Source organism: Camponotus floridanus, unplaced genomic scaffold (assembly GCF_003227725.1).
Source record: "Camponotus floridanus strain SB8 unplaced genomic scaffold, Cflo_v7.5 scaffold58, whole genome shotgun sequence".
Classification (NCBI taxonomy): Eukaryota; Metazoa; Arthropoda; class Insecta; order Hymenoptera; family Formicidae; genus Camponotus; species Camponotus floridanus.
In genome coordinates, this window is record NW_020229747.1 from 416,893 (window position 1) to 443,257 (window position 26,365).

Here is a 26,365-nt window from a genome sequence, read left to right on the forward strand (position 1 = left end):
GGGATTCGCAATGAAAGCGCCCTTTGTGTTTTGCTGTTAGTGAAAACGTTTTATTAAACTCTGAAAGTTAAAATAGCGATAGAGTTGACTTTTTGCTTACAATTTTTTGTTTAATGTAGAATCACATAGATTAATATCCCCCTCGCACAACGCAACGACAGTGGCACTTCCGCTCGTTCCACTTCACTTCCGTCCATCATATTGTTCTCCGTTACACGATCATTCTCGATTAATTATTCCGCCAAATTAAAGGACAACGCGATAACGAACGGTCACTGTCGATCGCTTGCAAAGAGCTCGCTCGCGTTATAAGATAGATTCGGGTAAGGTATCGTGACGAAACTTTCATAATAATTGCCATTTGACCGCGCAAACGGAACGTATATATACATATATAGAACTGCAGATATAGCTCTGCGCGCGTGTAACAATATAATATAATTATATATTAGGAAGATAGAGTGTATACATATAATATTGTATAATAAATTTATACAAAATCTGAAAGATCGTCTTCTTTTTTTTTTTTTTTTTTTTGAAGAAAGCACTTTTTTTTACTTTTCCGCCGCGCAAATTCATCTCTCTTTCTCTCTCACTCTCTCTTTCGCTCTCTCTTTCTCGCTCACTTTCTTTCGCTCTCTCGCTCTCTCATTCGTGATAATTGGTCGTCGATATAATGCGTGAATATATATAAGTGTGTAGAGAGAGATAGAATATTATGTAAATTATCGAGAGGAGAAACCACGTTTCCTCCAACTGCATTTATTCTCTCGCGCGTGATGAGATGAAATAGATAGCGTGTGATACGCACCGATATACGCGTATAAAAGATAAAATACATATTACATATATATTTATGTATACGTAGACATATAAAAAAAGGATATACAAAATCACGAAAATTCGCGTCAGTCCACGTATGTAAATCGCAGCTTATGCAATTTTGCGTGTATGTGTCTGTGTCTGTGTGCACGTGTGCGTGTAAGCTTGTCGTCTTGAATTCTGTCCGCGGTAAAAAATAAAAGACAATCACGAAAAGGCAAGGAAAGCTTCGACGCGAAACTTGGTAAAACTATTCGCAAAGAAATTCCGCTTCGAGTATGCATGACGTAACGCAATAAAGAAATAAGGGTATCTTCTCACAGCGCGTTGAATCTGCACCAGGTGAATAATCTGCCTAATATATACGCAAGGGGCCTATATACGCAAGCCCGAATACAATAAGATCTCGTTGTTCGTTCACTCGTTTGTTCACAAAACGATGAATTTGCTTTAGATTGTTTTTCTGTTCTTTACTGTGTGCAGCAACACATTTCGTAAACGCACAAAAGTAACAATACGACCCGCGTTTCCTCTACGATACGCGCAGCAACAACAAGCAACTAGTAGATAGTACCGTTTTATGCATTTACTACGATTGGCACTGGGCTTTAACAAAGAAAAAGTTGGCCAAACAATTGGAATAAACAACAACGAGGGCTTACTATATATATATATATATATGTATATATATGCGAAGAGAGAACTTTTTTTCTAAATGCGAATATGTGAATTGTGTCCTACGCGCTTTATATAAATATATAACTACTTTCGAAATACGCTTATCGCCAGTTTGCACGAAGCTTGCACTATCTATATATACACGCTAATATTCCTATATATCTATATTTCGTCTAGTAGGGGACATATTACACAATTTGCTGACTTATATACTTTATAGAAGAAGAAACGATACGTAATGTGTATATGTATGTAATGGATAATGTGCGATGCGTACACATGGCGTATTACATGGCGCATAGCATTTTGTAATCTCTAATAGTTAGTATAGTATATAATTTATATATCTTTTATATATCCCTTTCTTTTTATATATATTCTTACTTGCTCGTTTTTTTTTACCGTTACATCGTGTAACAAATCCGATAAAAACCATTCACCGTCGAGTGAACTCGCGCGTAAAAAAATTGCGCGAATCGTCAATCGCCTAAATTAGTTCCCGTATGAAATTTTACTTCGGAAGGCGCCCGAGCAAAGTGTACTAACACTCCGCATACTCGCGTTTGATTAAAATGACATGATACAGGTAGATTCGCAATTACAAAGGCAATTAGAGCGATTACAGTATATACTGTGCCTCGCGTGAAAATTAGGCAGTGCTGACTAATAAAGTAATAATATATTTACGCAAAAGAGATGCAAATTTCTGGTGTATATGTGTACATAATTTATAATAAAGTAACTGAATCTACATGCAAAATATGGCCTAATGAAGAAGGAGGAGGTCACTTTTCAGTAATTATGCTGATTGAATTTAAAATATTAAATTATTATTTTCTCTTCATCATTTTCAATTATAAATTTTAAAACTAGGAGATAACGTACCGCATAATAAATAAATTTTTATTTGTTCATTCATAGTTTTATTAATGCACATACCTGTATTAATTTATTTTTTCATTTATAATAAATCGATAGGCCATAGTAGATACAGTTGCCTTATTATTGCCACGAAATGAAACGCGCGTCAAGGGCGCGAGAAAATTAATAAAGTTAAATACTGTATTGCTTATACGAGCTATTAGATGAATATTTCGAACTTTCATGAATTGCGTTGCAGTTCGCGTCTCACTATGTTTTACATTTGTCGCAAATTTATCGTTAAATAGATGCTTATTTATGATTATTTATTTTTGGGACTGATTGCACCAACGTTGATTGCCACTTTAATATGATGGTTAATAAAATTATCTATCTCTCTAACTATGTATGTGTAATTATCTATCTCTCCGATTACAGATGAAATTCAGATATCTAAGGAGGGATATCTATATCTACATCTAACATTCATCTAGAGATAGTCTACCTAAAGCTGCAACGCGTTAGTGCAACAGACCGTGTTATAGAGACGATTACATAACCAATCGTCTGCTAATCCTAGATTACAGTGCGCATATAAGTAAGTGTAAGTGCATATGGGCGTGTGTGTGTGTATGTGTGTGTGTATCATTTGTCTTTCCTCTCATTTTATATCGGCTATTAAATCAATGAGAGAAAATATAAGAATGCAGAGAAATCGCGAAATTTCGCTACATGAAATCAGATCGTCTTTTGTGTGAAATGTCAGTGTGTAAAATATTCTTGCGAAACTGCAGTGTGTATATATGTAGTGTTTAATTTCACGCGATAACTTTAAGTGGACCCCAATAGACGAACGTGTATCCGCGCGCCGAGAATTATTCTCACAGGAAACGTCATTAATGTTATTAATGTGCATTGAATTATTCTTATTATATTACGCATTGCGTGTAAATTGTAAAAATTGTAAACGAATATAATTGTAAAGAGAGAGTGGAATTATCGCGACACATAAGCGATATCGATTTACCCTTTACGGCCTTTACCTTTAATGAAATTGTAAAGGGTATATTGAGCGAATACAAATAATTTGTCAATTTTATATCGAACGAAGCTCTCTTTCTCCGCGCGCAGGCACAAACTTTTTGTTAATGTCGCTTAAGTATAAATATATATATATATATATATACATATACGAGTGTAAAAAGATAATGTACATGTATCTTTGTTATGCAAAAGACGCATTTCATGTCGCTTCATGACGTAGCGTTGCGAGATTGTTAGTTAACAATCGAGTAACACTTTCCCCGATTCGCAAAGATCTTTCTCTGGAAAAAGTTATCGAGGTTGCTAATTGGTGCGTTGGAGTGCTGGAAAAATCTTACCCGCTATAATCAAGTTATTAAATTTCGACATCGACGTGCGAGTTATCCGATTTCTTTACTCGCACAAAGAAGACGCGTCGCATTCTAGGAAACTCTATATATACTTTAAGATATTATACGAAAGAATGGCTACGTGTTGTTCTTCCTTCCGAAGAAAAAAAAATTTCGCTAAATTTTTCTTTGTCTTATTTGTCCTTTTGTCCGCGCGAATCAACATTTCCTTCTCGTGTCACTCCAATCATCGAACGAATATACGCGTATCTCCCCCCTTTGTTCATGTATTTTAGGCCTCTTCGCATTGCGAGCCCTGAGAACTACGTTTCTGTTTGTGATTGTTATGATGATGGTGCTGGTGATGATGATGATGATGGTGCTCCCGATGCTGCATCAGAGCGTCCGTTTCCGGTTGATTCTGATGACCAACTAGGAGGTCCAGGGTATCTTTAGGTACGGCGGGTGCTTGCTCGCTCGTCGCTGGTGGAATAGGCGTTGCGACCGGCGACTCGACCGGAAGCGGCACGCAATGTAACACGTAACATCTTACGCCCGCCAGGATAAAGCCTGAAACGTAAACAATAATAAGTTACGAATCTCACCGGCGAGCGATTTAATTGCGCTTTAATTCGACGCGCGTTTTATAGAATAACGAAGCAGTTGGACGTGAAGAAAATTATTAAATATATTTTGTACAATAAAAAAAAAATACTCAAGGTGTCTCTTGTTAAGCGCACTTTAAAATGCAGATTCTTTGAGTAATTTTTCCTCGGCAAAGAAGTCGAGAAAGTTTATAATCTACTATAAAGCAACTTTTACAATTTACAATATTACTACATACATATTTTATCTTGTATAATGAAGATTAAAATTAAGACTCTATGACGGAAAAATTTACCGTTAAAATTAACTTGAAAATATTATTCTATTATTCCGTTAATTTGTTTCTCTAAAGCAAAGCTTTAAACAAGATTCTTTGTCGTAATTCAAAGATTACTTGAAAAAAGTGGCTTTTACATTGTTTTAAAGAAGAAAATTTGATTTCAAATTGACCGAATGATTTCAAATTGACCGAATAATTAATGAAGGATATCTTATACATTTTTGATTCTAAATAAATGTATTGAATAATTCGTGAGAATAAAAAAATTGCTTCTCCATTGTTCCTTAATATATTTTTTTCTAAATATGATTATGCATTGGAATGAATTGAAAATATCTCGGGAATTTCCACAATGTTATTAGCAACACAATACATTCTCTTTCTCTCTCTGTTCTCTCTCTACTCTTGTACCAATACCAATCTATATCCAGATAGGTAGATGCATTCTCATCGATAATTCTGTGAAATCATCGAGCTCCCTCGCTGATTTTAGAAGCAAATTGTATGCATCTTGTACGATACAAACGATTATTAATGAAGGGTGGGAGGGAGAAGGCTTTTCTCCATCTAAGAAAGCTCACCCAGTATAAGTAGGGCAGCGCCTGCCACGAGTAACGCCAATCTGTGGTTGGTGGTCGTTGCACCCGGAGCGAGTTGGACGAGACCTACTACGAGCACCACCGCGCCCAACAACAGGCACACAACCACAGCATGCAGCCCGGATATCTGCGGGCAACGATCTCTCATCAATCGACGAATTTGCATTTGCACTTATCATTATGAAAAGATTTTCTTGTCACATATATCTACAGATATAAAATATTAATATATAAAATTCTCTCTCGAAAAATAAATAGACCAAAAAACTGGAGATACATTTATAAATATGTAAATTACCATTTTGAACATATTGATTTTATCGCGAGATGGAATGGAATATATAAAGTAATGTATAAAAATTTGAAGAGAGAATCTGCAATCACAGATTAATCACTTTAATGCAACGCCAGGATAAGAAATTTTATTTATAACACATATTTTTGTAAAAACGCTCTCTAAAATGGAAAGATTAGACTTAGATTTTATATCGTGCAAGCTATTCTTCGTAGCTTGCCTTTAGCTTTGTTATAATTTTTATACTTGTATGTACTTAGACTTGCATAATCTTAGAAAAGCGCAAAGAAAGCAACTGCAACTAAACTAAACTAAACCAAGTACTTAAACTTTTAACTAAATACATTGGGTATAGTTCTTTGAACGTCAACTTTATATTGTGATTATTACAAACTATACATTACCTTGCCGCATAAGTAGAGCTCGGGCAAGGGTTCTAAATTGTTGTGCCCGTGTGGACTAGGAGTGGGTGGCGAACCTTGAAGGGGTGGTAGCCATTGCCCTCCCAAATAGAGTTGACTCGGCCGTTTCAACCTCTTTTCTTGCCTTCTACGCTCGTGACGAACCGCCACCGCTGGCATAGCACCAATCATCCTGATCAAACACAAGACAGATAATTTCAAACACTCCATTCTTGTTTAAAAAGAAAATCAATTCCCAATTAAATTCCCAAACACATTTTATTGAAATTGAAGTATTTATTAATTCAATAATCTGGTAGTGATTTCATTTGCGAATTAAATTATGTAATTATTTTAGTTTATTATTAAAATTATAAAGTGTACTTGAAATGTTGTAATGTTCACATATATATTTTCTATTAAAAAAAAAAAGAAAAATATATATGCATGACTCGTACATGTAAAAAATTTCTTTCTCGTCTGAAAACGAAATATACTCTGCAAGTAATGTGCTGCTGTTTTAATTCAGTACTGAAATATTTTTATACAAGCGACATTCGGAGATATGTCACGTTTCATTTTTTTTTATGAAAAATGTAGTCGCAAAAGTCAAATTATTAAGTCCAACACAAAAGTCAAGTCCAACTTTATATTTGGTATATTAATAAACGTCCATCAATCCCGCCTCATCTCTTCCCTGTTGCATTATCTAGAAAATATAATTTTGTTTACAAATTCGACGAAACATCTCTCGCGATTTAAACACATTTTGGCAATGAATTAAAACAGCAATTTGTCATTTCGTACGTTTCAACGGTGAAAGAAAAGAGATGGATATTTCTCGATAATTCAAAAAGAAACGTAGCTACAGAGATTAAACAACTTTTTGGCGATACCCCGTGATACTGACACCGGTACTTTTGCGCCAAGTGCGCTATGAACTTTGGTGACCCCGGTTGACCTCGGACCGGTCGATACGTCATTGCATCCGCCCTACAGCCCGGAGTCGATGCAGCAAAGTTCCAGGAGGCCGAGGGCACAAAAAGAAAAATGGTACCGCAGGCAAAATCTTAACGGTCCTTGCGTCCATTAAATTTATTTATTAGTGGTATCTCTGCGATATTTATTACTCATTTAGGAAAATTAATCGACGAAATTAATTTCCATTTTTCTTCTCTGTAAGAAATTTGATGTACAAGGTGTCAGGGAAATCTCTCGCCAAAAGAAGCTCTTGCAGCTTACCTCGAGAGCTGTTCAAAACACTATAATATAATATTTTTTCATCGAGTACTTTTCGAGTTATGAGGCTTGAAGTAATTTCTTAATTTAATAATTTCTTAATTTTCACATAAACCATAAAATATCTAGTAAAATATTCATTTTTCGATTATAAATTATAATTAAAATATGAAAAATGAATATTTTACTAGATATTTCATGGTTTATATAAAATTAAGAAATTATTTCAAGCCTCATAACTCGAAAAGTACTCGATGAAAAAGTACTTTATTATAGTGTTTTGAAAAGCTCTCGAGGTAAGCTATAAGAGCTTTTTCCGAGAGATTGCCCTGACATCTTGAAATAATTTAAACGCAGTTTGATGTAGAGAAAACTTTCGAATTAAAGGGTGAAATGAAACGGGGATACACGTTCTCGTAGATGGAAGCGGAAATACTTTGAGCGTAAAAGAAGAATCATTCGTTAAGAATGGAGCGTTTCATAAATATTTATTCTCGAAAAATCGTGCATCAAGTTGTATATAAGTGGTACAATAGAGAAATCGCATAAGAAAGCTTTGAGAACTCGATTAAAATACCTATGGTAGAGAGTAATCGCAACAGCAGCGAAGTGACACTCTTTTGCGCGTATTTTAGTATATAACGATAATTACAACAATACTTTTTTTTTTCTTCGTCGTGTGTAACGCGTAGCCTTTTTTAAAACTTAGCCTTCTACGGATACGTTTCCCAAGGACGGATCCCGAGGGGATGAAGATGACATCGATTCGGTAACGCGATGCGGTAAACGATGGCTGCGAAACACCGCTCCCTCTCAACACCCTGTCACTATTCCCTGCAATTCCGACCCCACGCAAACGTATCCTCTTACACTTGTATCTTGTACGTTATAAATTTCACGGTAAGTATAGTAATATTCTTAAATTGTCCCGAGAGAGATGCAGATATGCGCATTCATCGAGTGTTCTTGCCGCTTATCATTTACCCGCACGCATCAATTTCAGTCCGGAAGCGTGTGAAACACGATATTGAATGAGAAACGGAAACATCCCGGACACAAAAAGGCCAAAACAGACATCTCAAAGACGTCTAGAGGACTTTAAGACATCTTTGAGTCGTCTTTTTGACGTCTTTTGGACATGGATGCTGTCTGAGACGTTTCTTCTCTCGATACATTCGCTTATACATACTTGAGATTTCGACAAGAATTTGATCAAGATGTGTGTAACGGCATAGAAGAGGTTCATTCTGTGTAATATATATTCGCAAAATGAGCATTTTAGTTTCGTTTATGCGTTTCTAGCAATACTTTCATCATTGAATTCAACTCTTTCCCTCCCATTATCGTTACTATTCTCTCGCAAAAACAAAGGATGCCGGCTCTTCCGGTTATCGTAGCTGCATTAATGGGCAGGATCGCTCGCAGCAATCGCCACGAAATGGAGATTTTTTTTTAAATCTCCAGGGATATCGAGGAAATAATCGCTTTCGAAAAAAGACTAACGATTAACGCAACGACGATTTGATTCGTCATCGAATAATCGAATCGTGCATCCACATTCATCGGTCTCTTGTGTTTCATTGTGCGGATAATGCACTTCTATTTTTTACTATATACGTCGCGCGCTATTATATGTATCTAAAAAATGCTGTAAAATGTAAAGTCAACGATCGAGATTTTTCAAAGTAGCACGAAACAAAAATGTGCGAGATATAACGAATAATTCTGCAAAGAAATGTCGTTTCTTCCAGAAATGTGGCTTTCTACGCATCGATAATCGATTCATGCATTTAAATCTGAAAAGTTTGCAAACATACGATAGGCGCGTGCTTATATATGCGCGACACTATGTAGAATATAATTGTACCACTTATTTGAGGGCGATAAAGTACCCGAAGCAGAGACATTTCCCGTCTCAGATAGGTATGCGCCCCTTGAAAAGATATCGTGCCTTGTAAATCTATCATATGTAAACAACAAAATTACAATCGAGATAGTACGAGAAGTATTTCTAACTTTAAGAAGATGTATATCCTTAGATTTAAATGCGAGAGAGACTTACGCTATATACATGCATACGTATACATATATGTACACATATATATGTATATGTATGCGCGTATGTATAATACATGTATATAATAAGTAAGATTAGTTTGCGATTTCAGCCTTTCGAGTCGAGGAAACAAACGAATAGAATTGAGACTAAAAAATTGCTTGTCAAAAATAGAGAATACTCGTGATCACAGAAGTTTGAGAAACGATCGATCCTCGATTAACATTCATTCATACGTTTGTGCATGTCTACAATAATCGTTTATAGAGTTCGCGCGTATCCGAGACACGCGAAAATCAAACGAGTATACGCGAAATTATAATCTCACATGTATCTCTTCGTCTCTCGAACAAATTCAAAGGAAGATATCAAATGCACAACCAAAGGCACTTTTGCACGACGTTTAATTCAGAGCCGGTTTAAGAAGATTTTCGAAAATAATTTTCGACGAAATTTTTCACGCACCGTTGCCATTCGAAAGCGATTCTTTTATAATCCCGGACGTTTAAAAAATTATTTAAGCGAAATTTTTTTGGCGCGACTTTTGTAAGGATATTATATTCAGTCAAACGCGATAGGTCTGCTCCCAATTCCCATCGATCGTCTCAACCGACCCCGATTTAATCGTAATGAATTTCGCCCTTTTTATTCGCGTCTATTCTTTTACAATCTCCTTCTCTCTTTCTCTCTAGTCCCATCGTCACACAATTTTCCTCTCTCGCACTCGCGCATTCTCACTTTCTTAAATTTGCAAAAGGCATAAAAAATTGTAATTAGATATAATTAAATATAGTGGGACACTCTTTGTGTTGTAAGAAGTAGATAGCGCCCCGCGCGATGATGATAAAAACAGCATGTATATAATGCAGCGTGTATAATATAATATATAGTATATAATATATACAGAGTATACACGATATTTCGAAAGAACATTTTCAATGTGATTTCATTTGACGTGTAAGACGATTAATTTCTTCTCTTAGGATCACAGAATAGTAGCGCCCGAGCATAGCGATATTTCATTTTCAAAGATATTCGGAAACAAACGAGCGAACGCGCGCGAAATGTAACGTCATTTCATTGATTGTTTTAGATGGAATCGTCACGAGAGATTTCGCGACGTCGTTTGTTCTCAAACATCTCGCCATCTAAATCTAGAGTATGTATGTAAATAAATGTTTAATATATTATAAAAAAGGAATATAGCACATTACAAATTATCGACTAGCTTAACAATACTGCTGCGCCAACAGTCATTGGACGAATAGTTGCAATTTTTCTTGTCTCGTATATTTTGGAATTCGCCGTATATATTTATATATTTATATGTATGTATATTAATCATATTTTCCAAGTTGAAATATTAGCGCTAAAGTGTGTATATATCGAAATAAAATCTGGGAATGTCATCGCGAGATTCGGTTGTTGGATATTAAAGATAACAATTACAAGTAAAACGCGGTAATTTTTCAACGTGAGATCAACTCGGAGAAATAATCGGGAAAGGATCGAGCGTATCCTAAAAGGACTCCCGCGTAATATACGCGTCGTTACACTTATACGTCTAATAGATTTCTTTGAAGTATAAATGGATTATTTTCTCAATAAGTTATTCAACGAGAGTAACATACTTGCCGCTATAGAATGCGTTTTGAATAGCAATGTCGTTTCGTAAAGTCGTGTCTCTTTCTACGATATGATCTCCTTGGATAATGTTCTTGGTCCTTGAATTCGATTCTTTTGTTACCTACTTGACGCACGCGGGTTCCTCGTTCGAAGTATCGGGTGGGATGCGTGTATGCGTGTGTGATTATCGAAATGGTCGCTCTTGAAGCTTCGATCGATCGATTAAAAGTCTCTCGTCGCTTCCTTCGGAAGAAGAGGGGAACCGGCGCGTTTACCCTTTTTGACTCGCGATACGAAATCTGTACGTATGGCCGCGTAAAAGTTACTCGTAGTAGGGTGCCGTTCCCAGTACCAGGAGCCTATTTTAGCGTTTTCTCGCTTCGCACGAGTTTTTAACGTTAACGCGCTTGTGCCTCGCAATCCTGCCAAAGTATTTTTCACGGCCCGTCGTCACGTGTCTTAAGATTAAATATCTCCCTCGCGCAAGACAAACGTGAACGCGCGAATCGCGAAATTTTGACTCCCAGAGATACATGTTCCGTTGTCGAAAGAGAGATATGTCGGAATAATAATAATATGCTGGATAAAAAAGCTCCTCTCGCGATCTGTCGTTGCGTTATCCGTATCGTTTTTACGCGTGATTACGCGTCGCCCGGGTCGTCCTCCGGCGAAATCGCAACGCGACCTCTCTCTTCCCCGCCGTCTAGATCTTGGAAACGTAAAGCGGCCGATGAACTTGTTGCGGATTCCCATTTTGCTTGGAATATCGGACGTTCTGCAGCAACTCGCGAGTCTCGCTGGGCGAGCCCGGACTGAGGCTGGTGGTGGTCGAGGTCTCGACGCGATCGCTGATAATCTCCTCCTCGGTAATCTGCTCCAGATACAACGCTGATTGTACCGCCTGATTGTCCCCGTTGATCGCGATCTGCGGCGAGTAAGCCGGTGGCGGGCTCCTGGGCGGCGATCCGTCACCGTCGACGGCCTTCCCGTCCTTAATCTCGAGAGACGTATCCGAGGCCGCCTGCTTCATCTGCTTGGCCCGTCTGGCGTGGCGGGTGGTGAGCCCGCCGGTCTCCACGTCCCGTTCCAATCGATGCCCGGATCTGGATCTGGTGAGCTGACGTTGAACGTACTGCTCCAGATCGTCCTCCTCCTTCTTGGCGATCACGCGATTCAGCACGATGAGGAAGACGCCGACGACGACCGCGAACAGTCCCACGGCGACGAGCTCGTTCCACCAGCCGCTGGAAGCCTTGGTGCCCCAGTGAGCGAGGTCGCCGGGCAGCAGGCCGCTCATGAGGAGAAAGGCGCCCAGGACGAGGAACACCACGCCGATGTGCAGCATCCCGATCGAGGTGACCACCTTGGTGTCCAGCATCCCCTGGCCGGCGTTGCGCGCCGCGCCGTGCGTGCCCTTGTGATGCCTGCCATGGTGGTCCAGGGAGCCGGTCGAGGCCCTAGGCGACGTCAGGCCGCTTTCGCCTGATTGCGCGCTATAACGACGCTCGCGAGCGCGACGCTGCTCGTCCCGGCGCTTTCGCTGACGTTTGATGGCCAGCGCCGAGTGCAATCCAACCGCGTGCATCCTGCAACACCGGAAAGACAACCCTTGGCTCAGTCAATCCCGCTAACAATTCCGCCTCTCTCTCTCTCTCTCTCTCTCGCCCTCTCTCTCTCTCTCTCTCTCTCTCTCTCTCTCGCTCTCGCTCTCTCTCTCTCTCTCTCTCTCGCGCTCGGTCTCGAACCTAGCTAAATCGTTTCCTTTTTTTTGCTTTCTCTCTTTGCAATTTTGTTGCGCAAGCAAACGCAGCCAAGACGAGTAATCTTGTTGCTATTAATTAAGCGCGAAGCGAAAGAAAATGCCAGGTTGAGAAATGGCATTATTGTTTCCAGTAACGCGAAATGCCGATAAAGCAATCTATACATGCTTCGCGAGCGAGCAATACCGCGAACAATCGCGAATGCACAATCGCGCATAGAAATTCATCGACACACTACCACGGACAAATTTGCTCGGGTCAAGTTGCTCGGCTCTCCTCTACTATTTCCCGGCTGCTCGATAAGTCCATTGCTCTGGCAAACTTTCGCTCGTTCAGCATCGACTAATTAGCTACCTCTATTTATCTAAAGCCTACAGGATCTATTTACAGGGTTTACAGGATGCACTGCGATGGAATCGCGCGTATGTTAAAGCGTATCGCACGATGGCGCATTTTCACAGTCTTGTGAAGAGGTTTCTTCTCACGAGGCGCGTATCGAGGTTTAAAGGGTGCCAATGGCCGCCTTTATTTTGCGTTTCGTAGCGTTTCCGTCTTCTCGCTTCGATCAGAAAAAACGCTCGCAGTCCTTGTACGCCATCATCAATTTATTAAACGTATATAATATTACTCTATAAAATAGGTCACTTGCGTGTATTTCTTACAACTGTCTGCAATTACGCTAATTTTCTTCATCTTTCCCTTTTATTTTTAAATCGATGAAACTCGATTTTCCAGCTTCAACGAAATAAAGAAAATAAGAATAATAAATTTCATCGTCATCGTCGTTTTTCTCTCAAAAATATACATAATTTATAACGTTAAAATGAAACCAACTATTTAATGAGAGAAAATTAGCTATCTTAATAAAGTAAAAAATAACGATTTAATCAGAGTTGTATAAATATCTGCATAATCCATAAAATGAAATAGTCCATTTAATAAGCTAAGAAAACAACTTGCAAAATTATATTCGCTTTCCTCGTGTCGGAACTAAAAAAGATATTTTCAGTGAATTTAATCACTCTAATGAATTCTAGATGTAATGTGGAAAGAGTCAAACATTTCTCTCGTGAAGCTGAGAAATGTGAGAGATGAAAAATCGATAAAAAGGTACGCTATCAGGTAATAAAAAAATTGTACGTGCGCGAGGCGACTTCAAATTGTAACAAAATTGTAATTTTTTACTCGACGAGAATTCAAGAGAATATTCGATCCAATATGCATATATTTGAAACTCTTTTTCGGTGCCATTACACTTTTTTATGCACCGACGAAGCCGCCCCTTTCGCAATTACGCGTAAAAAAATGCACATTTCAGACAAAGTAAATGGCATTACGAGATGTTATGTCTGTGTCGTGCGTGTGATATTTATTACATATGAGCACGCGCTTTGTGTGGAATTGTTCTCTAAAGGGCATGCCGCAAAGTAATTAAATATCAAAGCGCGCTTTGCAATACTTGTGTCCAACTTACGGGGCTGCGAGGGGATGAAGCGAGAGAATATAAAAGGGATGAAAAAGCCGAGGAATGTTCTCTTTTGCATAGAACGCCGAAGAATGCTCTCCTTTCATCGAGAAAGTCAGCGTTCGTCATTTGCGAGTACGCAAATTGTACGAAGAATATCTTTGATCTCCGTCTTGGTTCCGCCCACGAAGAAACCTACCCTATGTCGCTACGTAAATGCCTGTATCGTGAGGAAATTTAGTCCGCGATCGATATCGAGGGAAGGAGAAAGAGAGAGGAAGAGAGAGACAGAGAGAGAGAGAGAGAGAGACGGACACCCTCACCTCGGAGGTTCGAGGATCGATATCGAGCATTTTCGAGAGCGAGCCGGAGATTCGAGCCGAGGGAAAAATCTCAAAGATGACTTGGCGGGTGCTCCTTCATTTTACGATCACAATGCGCGGCGCCGCAAAAGCGTTTCCTGCTCCACGATCAATAAAACCATCCCCCATCCCCCTTACAGAACGCAAACGCAAAGTACACACGAGGACAGATACTGGCGGTGTGCACCATGTACAATGTGTGAGCCACGCATGTGTGCTACGGAAAACCCACGCCGCGAGAAAGAAAGAAGGAAAGAAAAGGAGAGAAGGAGAGAGAGAGAAGCGTCGTCTTGCGTTCTGAAAAATTCAGGCGAATTAATTTTTTGCCATTTTTTTTTTATCTTTTCGCTCCGCTTCTCCGACGAATCCGTCCATTTTTCACGCCATTCAAAGGTGAAATAAACGAAAAGATCAAATAAAGAGAATACAAAGAAATGTATTTATTATTCCGAGCGCGCGGGGAGACTTTCCCTTGCAAAGTGTGACAACAAACAGAATCTCGCGTAAAATAACAGAGGTGTCAAATATATGTATACGTATGGTAAACGGTAGAAAATTGATCGATATACTTGTTAAATGATAAATTGAATATTAAACAGCATACAACTGTAGGGAAATAAATTTGAGATTAAGATAAAGTATTAGAAGAGATTAAAAAAATTTAAAAAGGAGACAATACGCTGGATTAATATAAATGTAACCATTTCCCGGTTAATCCCCAGACATTCTCTCTCTCTCTCTCTCTCTCTCTCTCTCTCTCTCTCTCTCTCGCGCGCGCGCGCGCGCGCGCCAAGTTATTACTCCGCCTATAAAAACATTTCGTAATTAACAATAATTTCCGACAATATCAGATTTAATTATACACTTTGCATTGTGCGTGGTCACCGTAATCCGTCAATACGATTACCTCTCGGCAGAGAATAAAGGGGCGTCGAATGTATGAATATAAACGTCTCGGCATAATTCTGATGTAACGTTTTCGATGTTGCAAATGTGTTTCTCGTTTGGTGGCACCGCCGCTTATCGTTTTATTACGTGCTTCGCGACACGTGCGCGACACTGCCATTTCGCGAAATTATTATCGCCCATTTAGAGTTTCGTTATTTTGAGTCTGGCGCATCGCCAAGAGTTCGATACTCATTACAAGGATTTGCGAGAATTGCACGTTCGAGGCGCGCCGCGAAATGAAGAAAAAAACCGAAAAACCCGACGACGATCGCGAGCGCGAATGACGGATTCGAGAAGAAAATAGCCGATCCGACGATTACAATAGGATGATGCAAATGAACGTGATGAGTCACGCGTGACCTTCCCGAAAATGGATCGCATTTTCCGCGGATGCGACAAACGATGCAGCTTTTGCGCCGGACGTTGATGCAAAGCACGCCAGAAACGATATATCGTCGGCTCGAGGTCCTTGGCTGTCGTAAATAATGCCGGCCATGTCCTTACATCCTAATGGACGACGCAATCTATTCCGCAGTCATCGACCGGATCCTACGTGTTTACGTTTCCACAAAGAAAGCGCTGAAGCGCCCATCGGAAAATCGTCTGAGCTTTTTAAGCTTGTTTTTCTTTAAGCTAAAAAAACGGGGCTCCGTCTGTCAACGGAGGACCGGCGGATGACGATACACACGCTATACCTTCCTCTAGTCGAATGTAAAAAATGCCACCCCAATATACCTCCTTTATCACCGATATAAAAATAAATGCTGTTGATATTTGCTGTTGAAGATTCCATATCCTAGCAAACACCAAGTAAACATTTATATAACTGTTAGTTGTAATTTCCTACTCGACAATATAACTGTTCTAATATAAATGTTATATATTGTTATATCAATATTATTATAATATAATTATAATATAATATATTGTTATATAAAATATAAATGTTATATATTGTTATATCAATATAATCATAATATAATTATAATTATAATTATAATATAATATATTGTTATATAAAATTGTTATAAAATTGTTACATAAATATTATATAAAACTTGGTGTTTGCTGGGATACATGTCGGTCATCTGACGTTTCGATCGTCTTCTAAACGATCCGAGGCGCCGAGTGTTATAGTACACACGATGTAGCGTAAGGTCGGTCATACGATTGTTTCCGTTGATGTCGTATGTTGCACAGAGTAACCTGTTGCCAGACGCGAACATCGGGCGGGTCGTGTGTAATAATGCTGAGAAGGCGAGTATATAGCTATTGGCTCGATCAATGATAAACCGTGTAAACTACCAGGAGGAAGCGAAGGAGGATGCCAAGGGACGATTAGGCGGACGGATAATTTGCGATCTCGGCGACGCGGTTCTCGGCAAATAAAGCGAGATCGTTCCGAGACCGTCGTGTATGCATGTATGCGTTTCACGCATATTTCTATAAATATCTCGAAATGCGGAGGAGAAAAAGGGAAAAAAGGCAGCGATGATAGCGAAAGAAATTGCGTATCGCTTAGCACCCTGGCCGGTGGTGGTGCACTAACAAAGATGCTTTTGTATGCGTACCGCGCATGCAACTGTCTATAATGTGCATTTCTCGAAATAGAATTTGTTGGACAAAGCTGGTCTTGTCGGACATGCGGTTTGTGTATTTTCAAACAAGATCGTACCTTTCAACAGGACGCGACGCTCACGCGCCTCGCATACAGATTCAGTTTTATACATACGTGTACGTATGTATGTATTTATATATTATATATAAATATTTCAGTACCTGTATCTATAGAAGAAAGCTGAATAGTTAATTTTTTCATTAAAACCGAGATCCGCGTCGGACGTAAACAAAGCGCTCCATCGGCGAAAATGAACAAAAAGAGAAACAAAAAATTATTCCAGACGTACTTTTGCGTCGCGTCCTGCGAGTAATCCGGATTTCCCGGAGGTAGCCAGTTTTGTTTTTTTTTTGCCAAACTCTTTCGAAAAGCTGTTGTGGATCGATAATCAAAATGTGTCCTCTTCATCTTCGTTTTCGTCATCTTCGTCATCGTCGAATCGAGTCGAGACGATTCGCGAGCGATTAAAATATAATTGGATAATGCGTAATAACGAAGGCGATTACCTGATTTCGAGGCTTCACACTTCCGCGAAGAAAATAGGCGAGTCTCCGAGGCGCCGATGACGTCTCACGCCATGAACTTCCCTCCCGATGGCGAAGCTCGTCTCCCCGTGAAATTAGAAAATCGCCGCTCTCGTCCTTCCTCTCACCCTTGCGGTTCTCTTCCCTCTTTGCGAGAAGGCTTCTCGAAATCGTTACATTTTCCACCGAAAATTTCGCTCTCCTCTCTCGGTCGCCGCCGTATTTATCGCCGGATCGCCGGCGGCGGATCCACCGCTCTTTCGCGTCTCTCGTCTCTCGAGGTCTCTTCTCTCCCTTTTCGGAGTAAACTCGCGCGCGCACGTTCCACCCCGAAAGATCGTGGACGAGTAAAGCTTCTATGTTACTAAATAAGAGCGTGTGAGCCAGGACACGCCTCTGCAAAGCATGGCGCAGACTCGGATTCCGCTCTCGGTGCTCGGCGAACGGAAACCCGCAGGGCTTTTACTCCGATGAGGGAACGGTACGCGCAAGTCATACTGGCGAGACGAATCGCATTCATTTCCAAAGTACGTCGACGTAATAAAATTAATATGCATATGTCAAACTTGATATCTGTAATAAAGAAAGAGAACGATTCGAGTATAAACTATACCATCTCTTTTAAATTACATTTATTTTCAAATCGTAAATCAAGTTGTATTCTTATTAAGAGCACACATATATATATATATATATATATATATATATATATATATATACTAGTGTAAATGATGATAAAAATAATTAACCATCTAGCCAAAAGTAGAGATTCATTATATTTCAATTCCAACAAGTATTTAAGAGGTATAGTGCGCGGCGGATGATGCGATATTAAAAAAAATATATTCTCTCATCTTCTATTATGCGATATATATTTTATAGTCTGGAATTCGACATAAAAAAGCATTTATTATAGAGGGGATTTTTTCTTTGCATACATTTTTTCCAAGAGTAAAATTATATATATCTCTGTTTATTATATCTGCATTTTCCATATATATTTAGCTTTAAAGTCTTCTTGCATAATAATAAATCTTTGCTTTAGCTTCAATAAATATAAGTTGGAAGCAATATATTGGATGTACACATATCACAGATAAATATTACGTCAGTCAAGAGAAAAGACAATAAAAAATAAATTTGTCGGAAAATTAGGCACTATAGTGCGCTTTTTAAGGCAGGAATAGCTAACGCGCGCCAAGCGCTAGAAATAATAAAATTACCAGCTCGCGAGAGCCGCGCAAGTAACTCCGTTTGTTAATATCAAGATTGGTGTGTCGCTTAATCAATGTCGTAAGGCACTCTTTCTCATCGCCACGGCTTCCGAACAGTTCCGGCGCTGGTACTTCTTCTAATACCTTGATCTGTAATTTAAAAGTTATTAAATATTTTTTCTCGATAATTATTTGTTTATCTTTGTTTATGAAGATTAAACGTATCCAAGAAACTTACGCAACGTGTTTGGTGACATAAGTTTGTCTCTTATATCCGACGTCCAAGTCTGACACCTTGATCTAACGGCATTTTTTCTTACGACCAACGGCCGCTGGTACTTTGTCATTCTAAACAAAAGTGGAGTTACATCTCAACGATATAAATTACGCAATAATGAAAGAGCGATGTAATGACACGGAAGGAAGTTGTATTATTACGTGGATTCAAATTCCTTCAGATTTTTTCTGGCTAAAGTCTTTTGGGTGGCGAATGAATACGACGATCGAGACGAGGTCGGACGTTCCATTCGAGATTGCTTGATTTCGCGATCTTGCGCTATTACTTTCATTTTTTTCGTCGGTGACTGGGCAAATAAGTCCACTATATTCATAGATGCCGCATCGCACTTGAAAACATTTGTAAAATTATTATACGCTTTCGATCTTTGAAAATACAAACAATTACACAATCTTCGGAGCAATTACCTGCAGTTGAAGGCGATGAAGAAAATCTACTTCCGCTAAATTTAAAGGTGCATCAACGTGCAACTTAAGCATACATTGCAATGCTTCTTTGTATATCTTTTTTAAAGTAATAACGCGTTCGGTTCGCATTAATCTACGCACTAGGTAACCTCGTGTATAAGCGTTGATGATATTCACTGCCTGTATCTATACGGTAGCATAATATTAATGTCTTTATTAATAATACACTTTATACACGATAAAAAGTATACACACATTTATATATGCATGTATGTGTCTGCAAATTATAGCAATAAAAGCATTAAAATTACAAATACTCACATGTTTATCAAGATATACCGAAGTATCTATTATTGGGACATGTGTGGTATTACTATTTAATGGAAACAACTGCCGATTCACATTTGAATTCTTATATACGGTACGATTATACAATTCGCAATTGCTGTCATCATCATCATCATCATCATCATCATCATCATCATCATTATTATTATTATTACATGTAGTATCGCATAAATTGACTTCCTTTGTAAAGTCGAAATCGGGAGTTGCAGGAGAAGTATCCGTAATGAAAGTAGGAGGTTTATAGTGTTTAAACAAGTATAAATTTTTCGAGGAAATATAATCTAGCGGGCATACAATGACATTTGCATGCTTCATTGGTAATGATTTACTATTATAACGCTCTTCTACACGTGAATTGCTGGCAGGGTTTACATTTAATTGCTGTTCTGTTTTGCTAGTGATATCTCCTAGTCTCTCCTTGTTTACTGATAATTGATTTGATATAACATTTGGTGATGCATTTACTTGATACGATATATTGGAAGAACACTTTTGTATTTCAGCTAATAAGAGCATCTGTTGTTTTTGGAATTCTGCTTGTAGCAAGGATTGTTCCTTTTGTTGGCGGTATATCAGCTCCATCATTTGTTTCTTATGCATTTCTTCAATCTCCTTGTAGACTGTCAAAAGTTTTTCAGGTGTAATAGATGATTTTGTTTTGATAATTAAATTTTGATGTTCTTTGGTATCTTCCATTTTATCGTGCTTGTTTTCATCTATGCAAGAGGATTGAGATTTAAGACTATTTGCATCTTCTACAGATTTTTCACTTGATAAGTTTGATACACAGAGGCTGCTATCTTTTTCTAATTTTTCTAAGGAATTTTGTTTTTTAAGACTTGTATCAAATATATCATTATGTTTAGGTGATGTAAATTTACATATATGTTCTTCTGTAACTTCTGTTTTAGTACTATTAGCAAATTGGTCTACTTGATATGATTCTGCTAAAGTATTAAACTCTGTGTGCTCTGTAGTTGATTCACTTGTGCATTCTAACTTGTTTGATGCTTTGGTATCCTCTGCTACAAGTTGCTTATTTTCCCACTTCATCTTAGGCTGCACAATGTTCCATTGTTTTCGTTGCGACGCATTATGTGTAGGTGTAGATGTGGGAACATAATTCTTATCGATCAATTCTTTCTCTGTATGCATCTGAGCGAGCAACATAGGACTAGGTGTGTCCAATACATAAGAACCTTGACGCGATAATTTAGGCGGACTTTTATTTTCCTTGGAAGCTACTGCAAGAGAACTAATATTGTTCTCTTCGTTACTTAATGTTATCGGAACTATATTTAATGTATTGGGTATTTTGGGTTTCCAACTTTCTGAAGATACATCTTCATTCAATGCTGGGGTATCTGTTGCAGTAATGTATTCATTTTGATCAGTCTCTATAGTTGCAGGTTTCGCATTAATATTATCTGTTAAACAAACTTGTGAATGTTGCGCATCTGATGTAGCAGACTGAATATTATGTTTGTCTCTTGTTTCTCCGGTAACTTGCATCATTGGCTCAATGATTGTTGTTTTAGAATACGAGTCACTATTATTGGTATCGCTCGTTGTATCACGATTGGATAAGTCACTGTCGGAATCATATTTGATACTTTTTAATTTATCCGTTTCTATTACATCGGCTTGTACGCATTTATCTTTGATATTGCGTTTAACTAGGTGTCTACTTTTTAATTTTTCTTCTACTTTTATTGCTAAAGCTCTATAATGTTTCATTTCTTCTTTGATGCTATCGGTCATCTGAAAATAATATAACGTTAACATGAAGCAATCCTACAACAAAATTATCGAAACCTACTATTTTTATTGATACTTACTAAAGGTGAAAGAAGAGATATTCCGTTTATTTTGATACAAGAACTAAAAAATTTCTGTTGCTGCATATTTTACGCGTCCAAATCTTTAAGAATACACTTTGCACCAGACTTCTTTCAACTATTTCTTCACACGGTCAATCTAATTATCACTTTGTACCGTTTCACTTTTTCTTTTTCTTTTTTTTAAATAATTCTCCACTTTTCAAATTTTACAGGAAGAAAATCTTTCGCTTATCATTCAAATATCCAAGGCGATCCAAAGTGCAAGTGCAATCACCAAGGAGATTAAAACCATAAACGTATTACATACGTAGAAAGCTTCGCATAGATTTATAAAATTTCCTAGAGCGCCATCAATCTCCTAGGCATTATCACTAGCACTAAAGTCACTAGATTAACAAAGTACCGCAATTTTGATCTCAATAAGATAAGATGGAGCAAAAATTATATAATAAATAAATAAATAAAGGATGTTGAGAAAAAGAAAAAGAAGACTCATAAATAAATAAATATATAAATATATAATAAAGATTGATATTAATATATACATATATATCATACGAACTTGTACGATCTCAAAATCTTTATCTTTTATTCCGTTACTCGAATACTTGTACGTTAACAGATTTAGGTTACACACATTGCATAAAGCTTTGATATTTTGCAATCTTATCTCATCTCAATTTGGAGAAGCACGTGCATTCCTTTCGATAAATGTCCGCACAAAAATACATCGCGCTTCAAATAAATAAAAGTCACTCGATACTGTGCACGATTCTAATCGTACGAAATATATTCGACGATCTTTTTTGGATCACTGTATTATCGAAACGTGCAATCAGGACGATTCGAAAACGATGCATATACAGAGTTTGAAGAGATATCCAATGCACGACAAATTATATTTACGTTGATTAGTATTCATCAACACCGAACTGTTAATCGCGAATACAACACTTTCACACATTTTTTTCGCAAAGAACGATATACGAAATCAACATTTCGCGCCTCGCGTTTCACACAATGCGGCAACTTTTTTGCTGTTTAGTATCGCCATCTGCATTCACGTTAAACGCCAGAATTACGTAATCAAAATACTTTTCGAGTGCCGGTAAAGTCATCATTATGTGCATGTCGGTAAATTCTTAGAATCGCGTCGCGCAAGCATAATTTTTTTATTTATAGTATAATAAAATATGTAATTAAAAATTCATGTAAGAAACGTACTTTTAATCAAATTACATATACTTATTTCGTTACTCTAATACTTGTACGTTAACAGATTTAGGTTACACACATTGCATAAAGCTTCCAGAGAAAAATATTTTATAAACAAAGGCACAAATATTTTATAAACGAAAACCATGCGAAGATGAAACAATAGATTAAAGAAGCCATATAATCATTGTACTTTTATGTATAAACGTCTCACAAAATAAAATCTTGATAAATGAAGCGTTACATTAAAAAAATTAGTATAAAATTAAATATCATGTGAGATTTAAAATTTGTTGTCCTTTTTTTTCTTTAGAATTTTTTTACTTTTTTTTCTAAAGATTCTTTAAGCGAGAACTGCTTCTTTCGCAAGACTATTGAACAATTTGAATGTTTGATATTTTCTTAGTAGTTTAAATTTCGTGAAAAAATTCTAGAGAAAATTAGATTTTATCGTATTACTGCACATATCGATTAAATGCTATATCAAATATGTAGTGTAAATATTTTAATTTTTTTGTATACGATCTACTTTTTATTTTATCGATGTTTTCATAGTGATGCACCTTGAGCACTTTGCTTCATGTTTGCAATAAAAATATATTAAAGCAAAATTATTTTGCAAATTTATTATTCTAATTTTTATTTAGAAAGATTAAGATTAAAAAAGACGTATGAATTATTTCAGATAATTCTATTGAAAAAAACGCATCAGATAAAACTGACTTTCCTGTACATTTTAAATGTGCCAAAAGATTTGCTCTTTATTCCACTTACTGCAATAATGTACACATGTAAAAATGACAGATCTATTAAAAATGATAGATCTATATTTAGTAGTTGGAAAGAAAGAGAGGAGAAATGAAAAGTGCATCTAAAGAATTTAAAAGAATAAAAAACAAATCTAAAAATAATAATACATAAAGATTAATATTATGTATTTTTTTCATGAGGAATGTGGGGCGCACATTTATGCATTTATTTATTTAGATGAGATTTACTTTAGAGCACATTCAGTATTCAACTTTAATTTTATTTTCTCTTTCTTACCATATATAAGTATAACATAATTACCTGCAAATGCTATCATTTTTGTATGCTTACAGTGATACAGAAACAATATTACAAGTACTATATTTACAGATAACATCTGTATAATAAAAAAAAGCATCAAAAGTCTAATGGTGAAAAAAGGGTAAATATTGTAGACCAGCATAAGTATCAACCAATTATTCCACCGCTCTGTTTCATTGGAGTTGCATTTTTCTTTTATAATATCATGAATATTATAAATAAGATAAAGATTTCAGTACGTTTCAAATAAATTTATATATTTTATGTAAGTAATACTGCGCACACATATTAAAAGGTGATAATATCGCAGGTATAATAAGATACAATCCTGGCAATGTAGCGATGTTTGGATTCTGAAAATAATTTAATTTGATTTATTTTTGAGAAATGCGTACAATACTTGAGAGCAAATTATTTTTGTACCATGTATTACCGGTGTTTCCAAACTTCCACACACAGTATCATATTGTCTGCGGTATATGAAAAGCTTCATCGATGAAATAAATGGTTGAATATGATTGAGATATAAGAAAAATATTGTAATGTATATAGTACTTGAATGAATAACGTTATGTAATAATAAATTTTATATTTTAATTTCATATAATCGAGATGAGATAAGACACTCATGATTACTTTAAAAATGTGTCCACAAATATCATGTAACTTCAATAACTGCACATTCGTCAAATTAATCCTATTACGTTAAATAAATCACAGCAGCTTGGTTTAATCTAACCTAACCAATTATATTATATGCTCCTCATTAAAATGTGTAAAACTGTACATCGCACATTTAATGCGATTAATATACTACGTAATAAAATGTAATACACTAATAAAATAATTAAATATTATTTTTGAAAGCATGATACAATCCAGGCAGCATACGCTTGTATTTACATTCGATATCCAAAGACACTGAGAGAGAGGGATTAGGTTAGGTTAGGTTAGGTTAGATCAAACAAATTTATCGTTTAACAGTTGGCAGCCCTACGAGATAGGTTGCCCTACGAGATGTGCAGCACTGCGCGCGCGTACAAAATAAATTTGAAATCGCTTCTAGCCGAACCATCTTCACGCAATCGACTTTATTTGAATTGCACGGCATCGCATCGAATTATGATGCGGCGCCGATTTGTTCGAATGTAATTCGAAACATCGCGATGCTGTATAAGCGTCGAATGAGCATGAATTGTCACGCAAATATGATAAATCAAATCTACTCACCGTTCACCGGCTGTTCCACAGGAACACGGCCGCTCCACTCGCTCGCCTCGGGACGTCCCATTCCGATCTTGATGCACACGATATCATCAACGCGAACGCGCGACACTTTATTCGGCACTCCCGATACTCGCTCGCATCCGATAATCATCATCAAGGGCGCGAATAACGCGACGCAACTTCGCTCCATCTTCGCGATGACGCCATCATTGAATATCGTCAAAAATCGCTGTCGCGCGTTTCCATCGACACACTATAAAAGTCGCGCGATCATCCTTGGACACTTTCGACGCTCGTTCACTCGCGATATTCGTTTAAAAACGGTTAAAAGACGCGAAAAATGCGGACGTACGACGATCCGTGTAACTGCGTATGACTCCGAGTCACGTATGACGCCTATGACGTAGCTATGACGCGTTTGACGTCACGCGCCAACATGGCGGCCGAACCACTGCGCAGTCGTTTCTGCTCATGGCCATTCCTGCGCGCAACCTTCGCACTTTGATTTCTGAAATATTGTTTACGGCTTTAATTAATAGCACATAATGATAAATATATAAAGATGGAATCAATTAATCATATTGGTCATATATGTAGACTTGCCTGAAGGAAGAGTAAAAATTGAGAGATATTTTTAATTTTTTTTTTTAATAAAAAATGGAAATGTCTTTTCATAGGCTTGTTCTTCTTTTTCTCTTTTGTGCAATTTCGATTCAATATATAACGTAGAAAATTCATAGTATATTGCATTTATTTTTATATATTCACAACTATAATATTCGCGCGATCATTTTTTGACATTTACAATACTCGTGTACCTTGTTCTCGATGTTCATTTTTAAAGGAATAAAGAGAATTATATATAAATGTAAATAAATTGTCCGAAGAGAGAAAAAATTGAGGGATATTTTTAGTTTTTTTAGTAATGGTTGGAAATGTCTATTCATGATAGAAATGCAAAGAAAGAAAATTATTATGTTTAAAATAATAATTTCATATGAAATACAAAATTAAAAGTTACATTATAGAACTTTACTTTCTAAAAGCGTAATAAAACAATCAAATAGTAGACAGAGAAAAGACTAATTGTAAAAGAAAAAAAGTTGTTAACTTAACTAAACCATTTAACTAAATTATTATCTTTTTAACTGGAATATTTAACTATTATAAATCTAACATTCATGACATTTATTTAACTTAAATATTTCAATATTTTAATTTAAAAAATAAT

General features: G+C 37.1%; 2 protein-coding genes across 3 annotated transcripts; both read right to left on the minus strand.

Annotated features, from left to right (window-relative positions):
* Positions 1–22: 22 nt before the first annotated feature.
* Positions 23–18,817, minus strand: LOC105256895. Of its 2 annotated transcripts, XM_020029277.2 has the most exons (5): positions 18,737–18,817; positions 17,496–18,086; positions 5,919–6,108; positions 5,202–5,346; positions 23–4,304 (listed from the first exon to the last, which is right to left on the minus strand). In XM_020029277.2, exons 3-5 carry the CDS (start codon positions 6,105–6,107, stop codon positions 4,027–4,029), a joined length of 612 nt encoding a protein of 203 aa, XP_019884836.1. In that variant the 5' UTR covers position 6,108; positions 17,496–18,086; positions 18,737–18,817; the 3' UTR covers positions 23–4,026. The 2 variants fall into 2 exon arrangements, with proteins under 2 accessions (XP_019884836.1, XP_019884835.2); XM_020029276.2 differs by lacking the exons at positions 23–4,304; positions 5,202–5,346; positions 5,919–6,108 and adding an exon at positions 7,626–12,422.
* On the minus strand, positions 18,740–21,971 carry LOC105256894 (protein PFC0760c). Its single transcript, XM_011267173.3, has 6 exons — positions 21,619–21,971; positions 19,754–21,541; positions 19,433–19,618; positions 19,166–19,353; positions 18,966–19,075; positions 18,740–18,877 (listed from the first exon to the last, which is right to left on the minus strand). Exons 1-6 carry the CDS (start codon positions 21,682–21,684, stop codon positions 18,822–18,824), a joined length of 2,394 nt encoding a protein of 797 aa, XP_011265475.2. The 5' UTR covers positions 21,685–21,971; the 3' UTR covers positions 18,740–18,821.
* Positions 21,972–26,365: the final 4,394 nt, after the last annotated feature.

What these genes read in the sequence shown, in the direction of transcription:
- LOC105256894 (XM_011267173.3), bottom strand. Translation starts at nt 21,684, where the DNA reads ATGCAGCAACAGAAATTTTTTAGTTCTTGTATCAAAATAAACGGAATA. An exon ending in TTCATCGCCTTCAACTGCAG is followed by an intron (nt 19,354 to 19,432) that starts GTAATTGCTCCG and finishes AATGTTTTCAAG; the next exon opens with TGCGATGCGGCATCTATGAA. An exon ending in TATGTCACCAAACACGTTGC is followed by an intron (nt 18,878 to 18,965) that starts GTAAGTTTCTTG and finishes TTTAAATTACAG; the next exon opens with ATCAAGGTATTAGAAGAAGT.
- LOC105256895 (XM_020029276.2), bottom strand. Translation starts at nt 12,421, where the DNA reads ATGCACGCGGTTGGATTGCACTCGGCGCTGGCCATCAAACGTCAGCGA.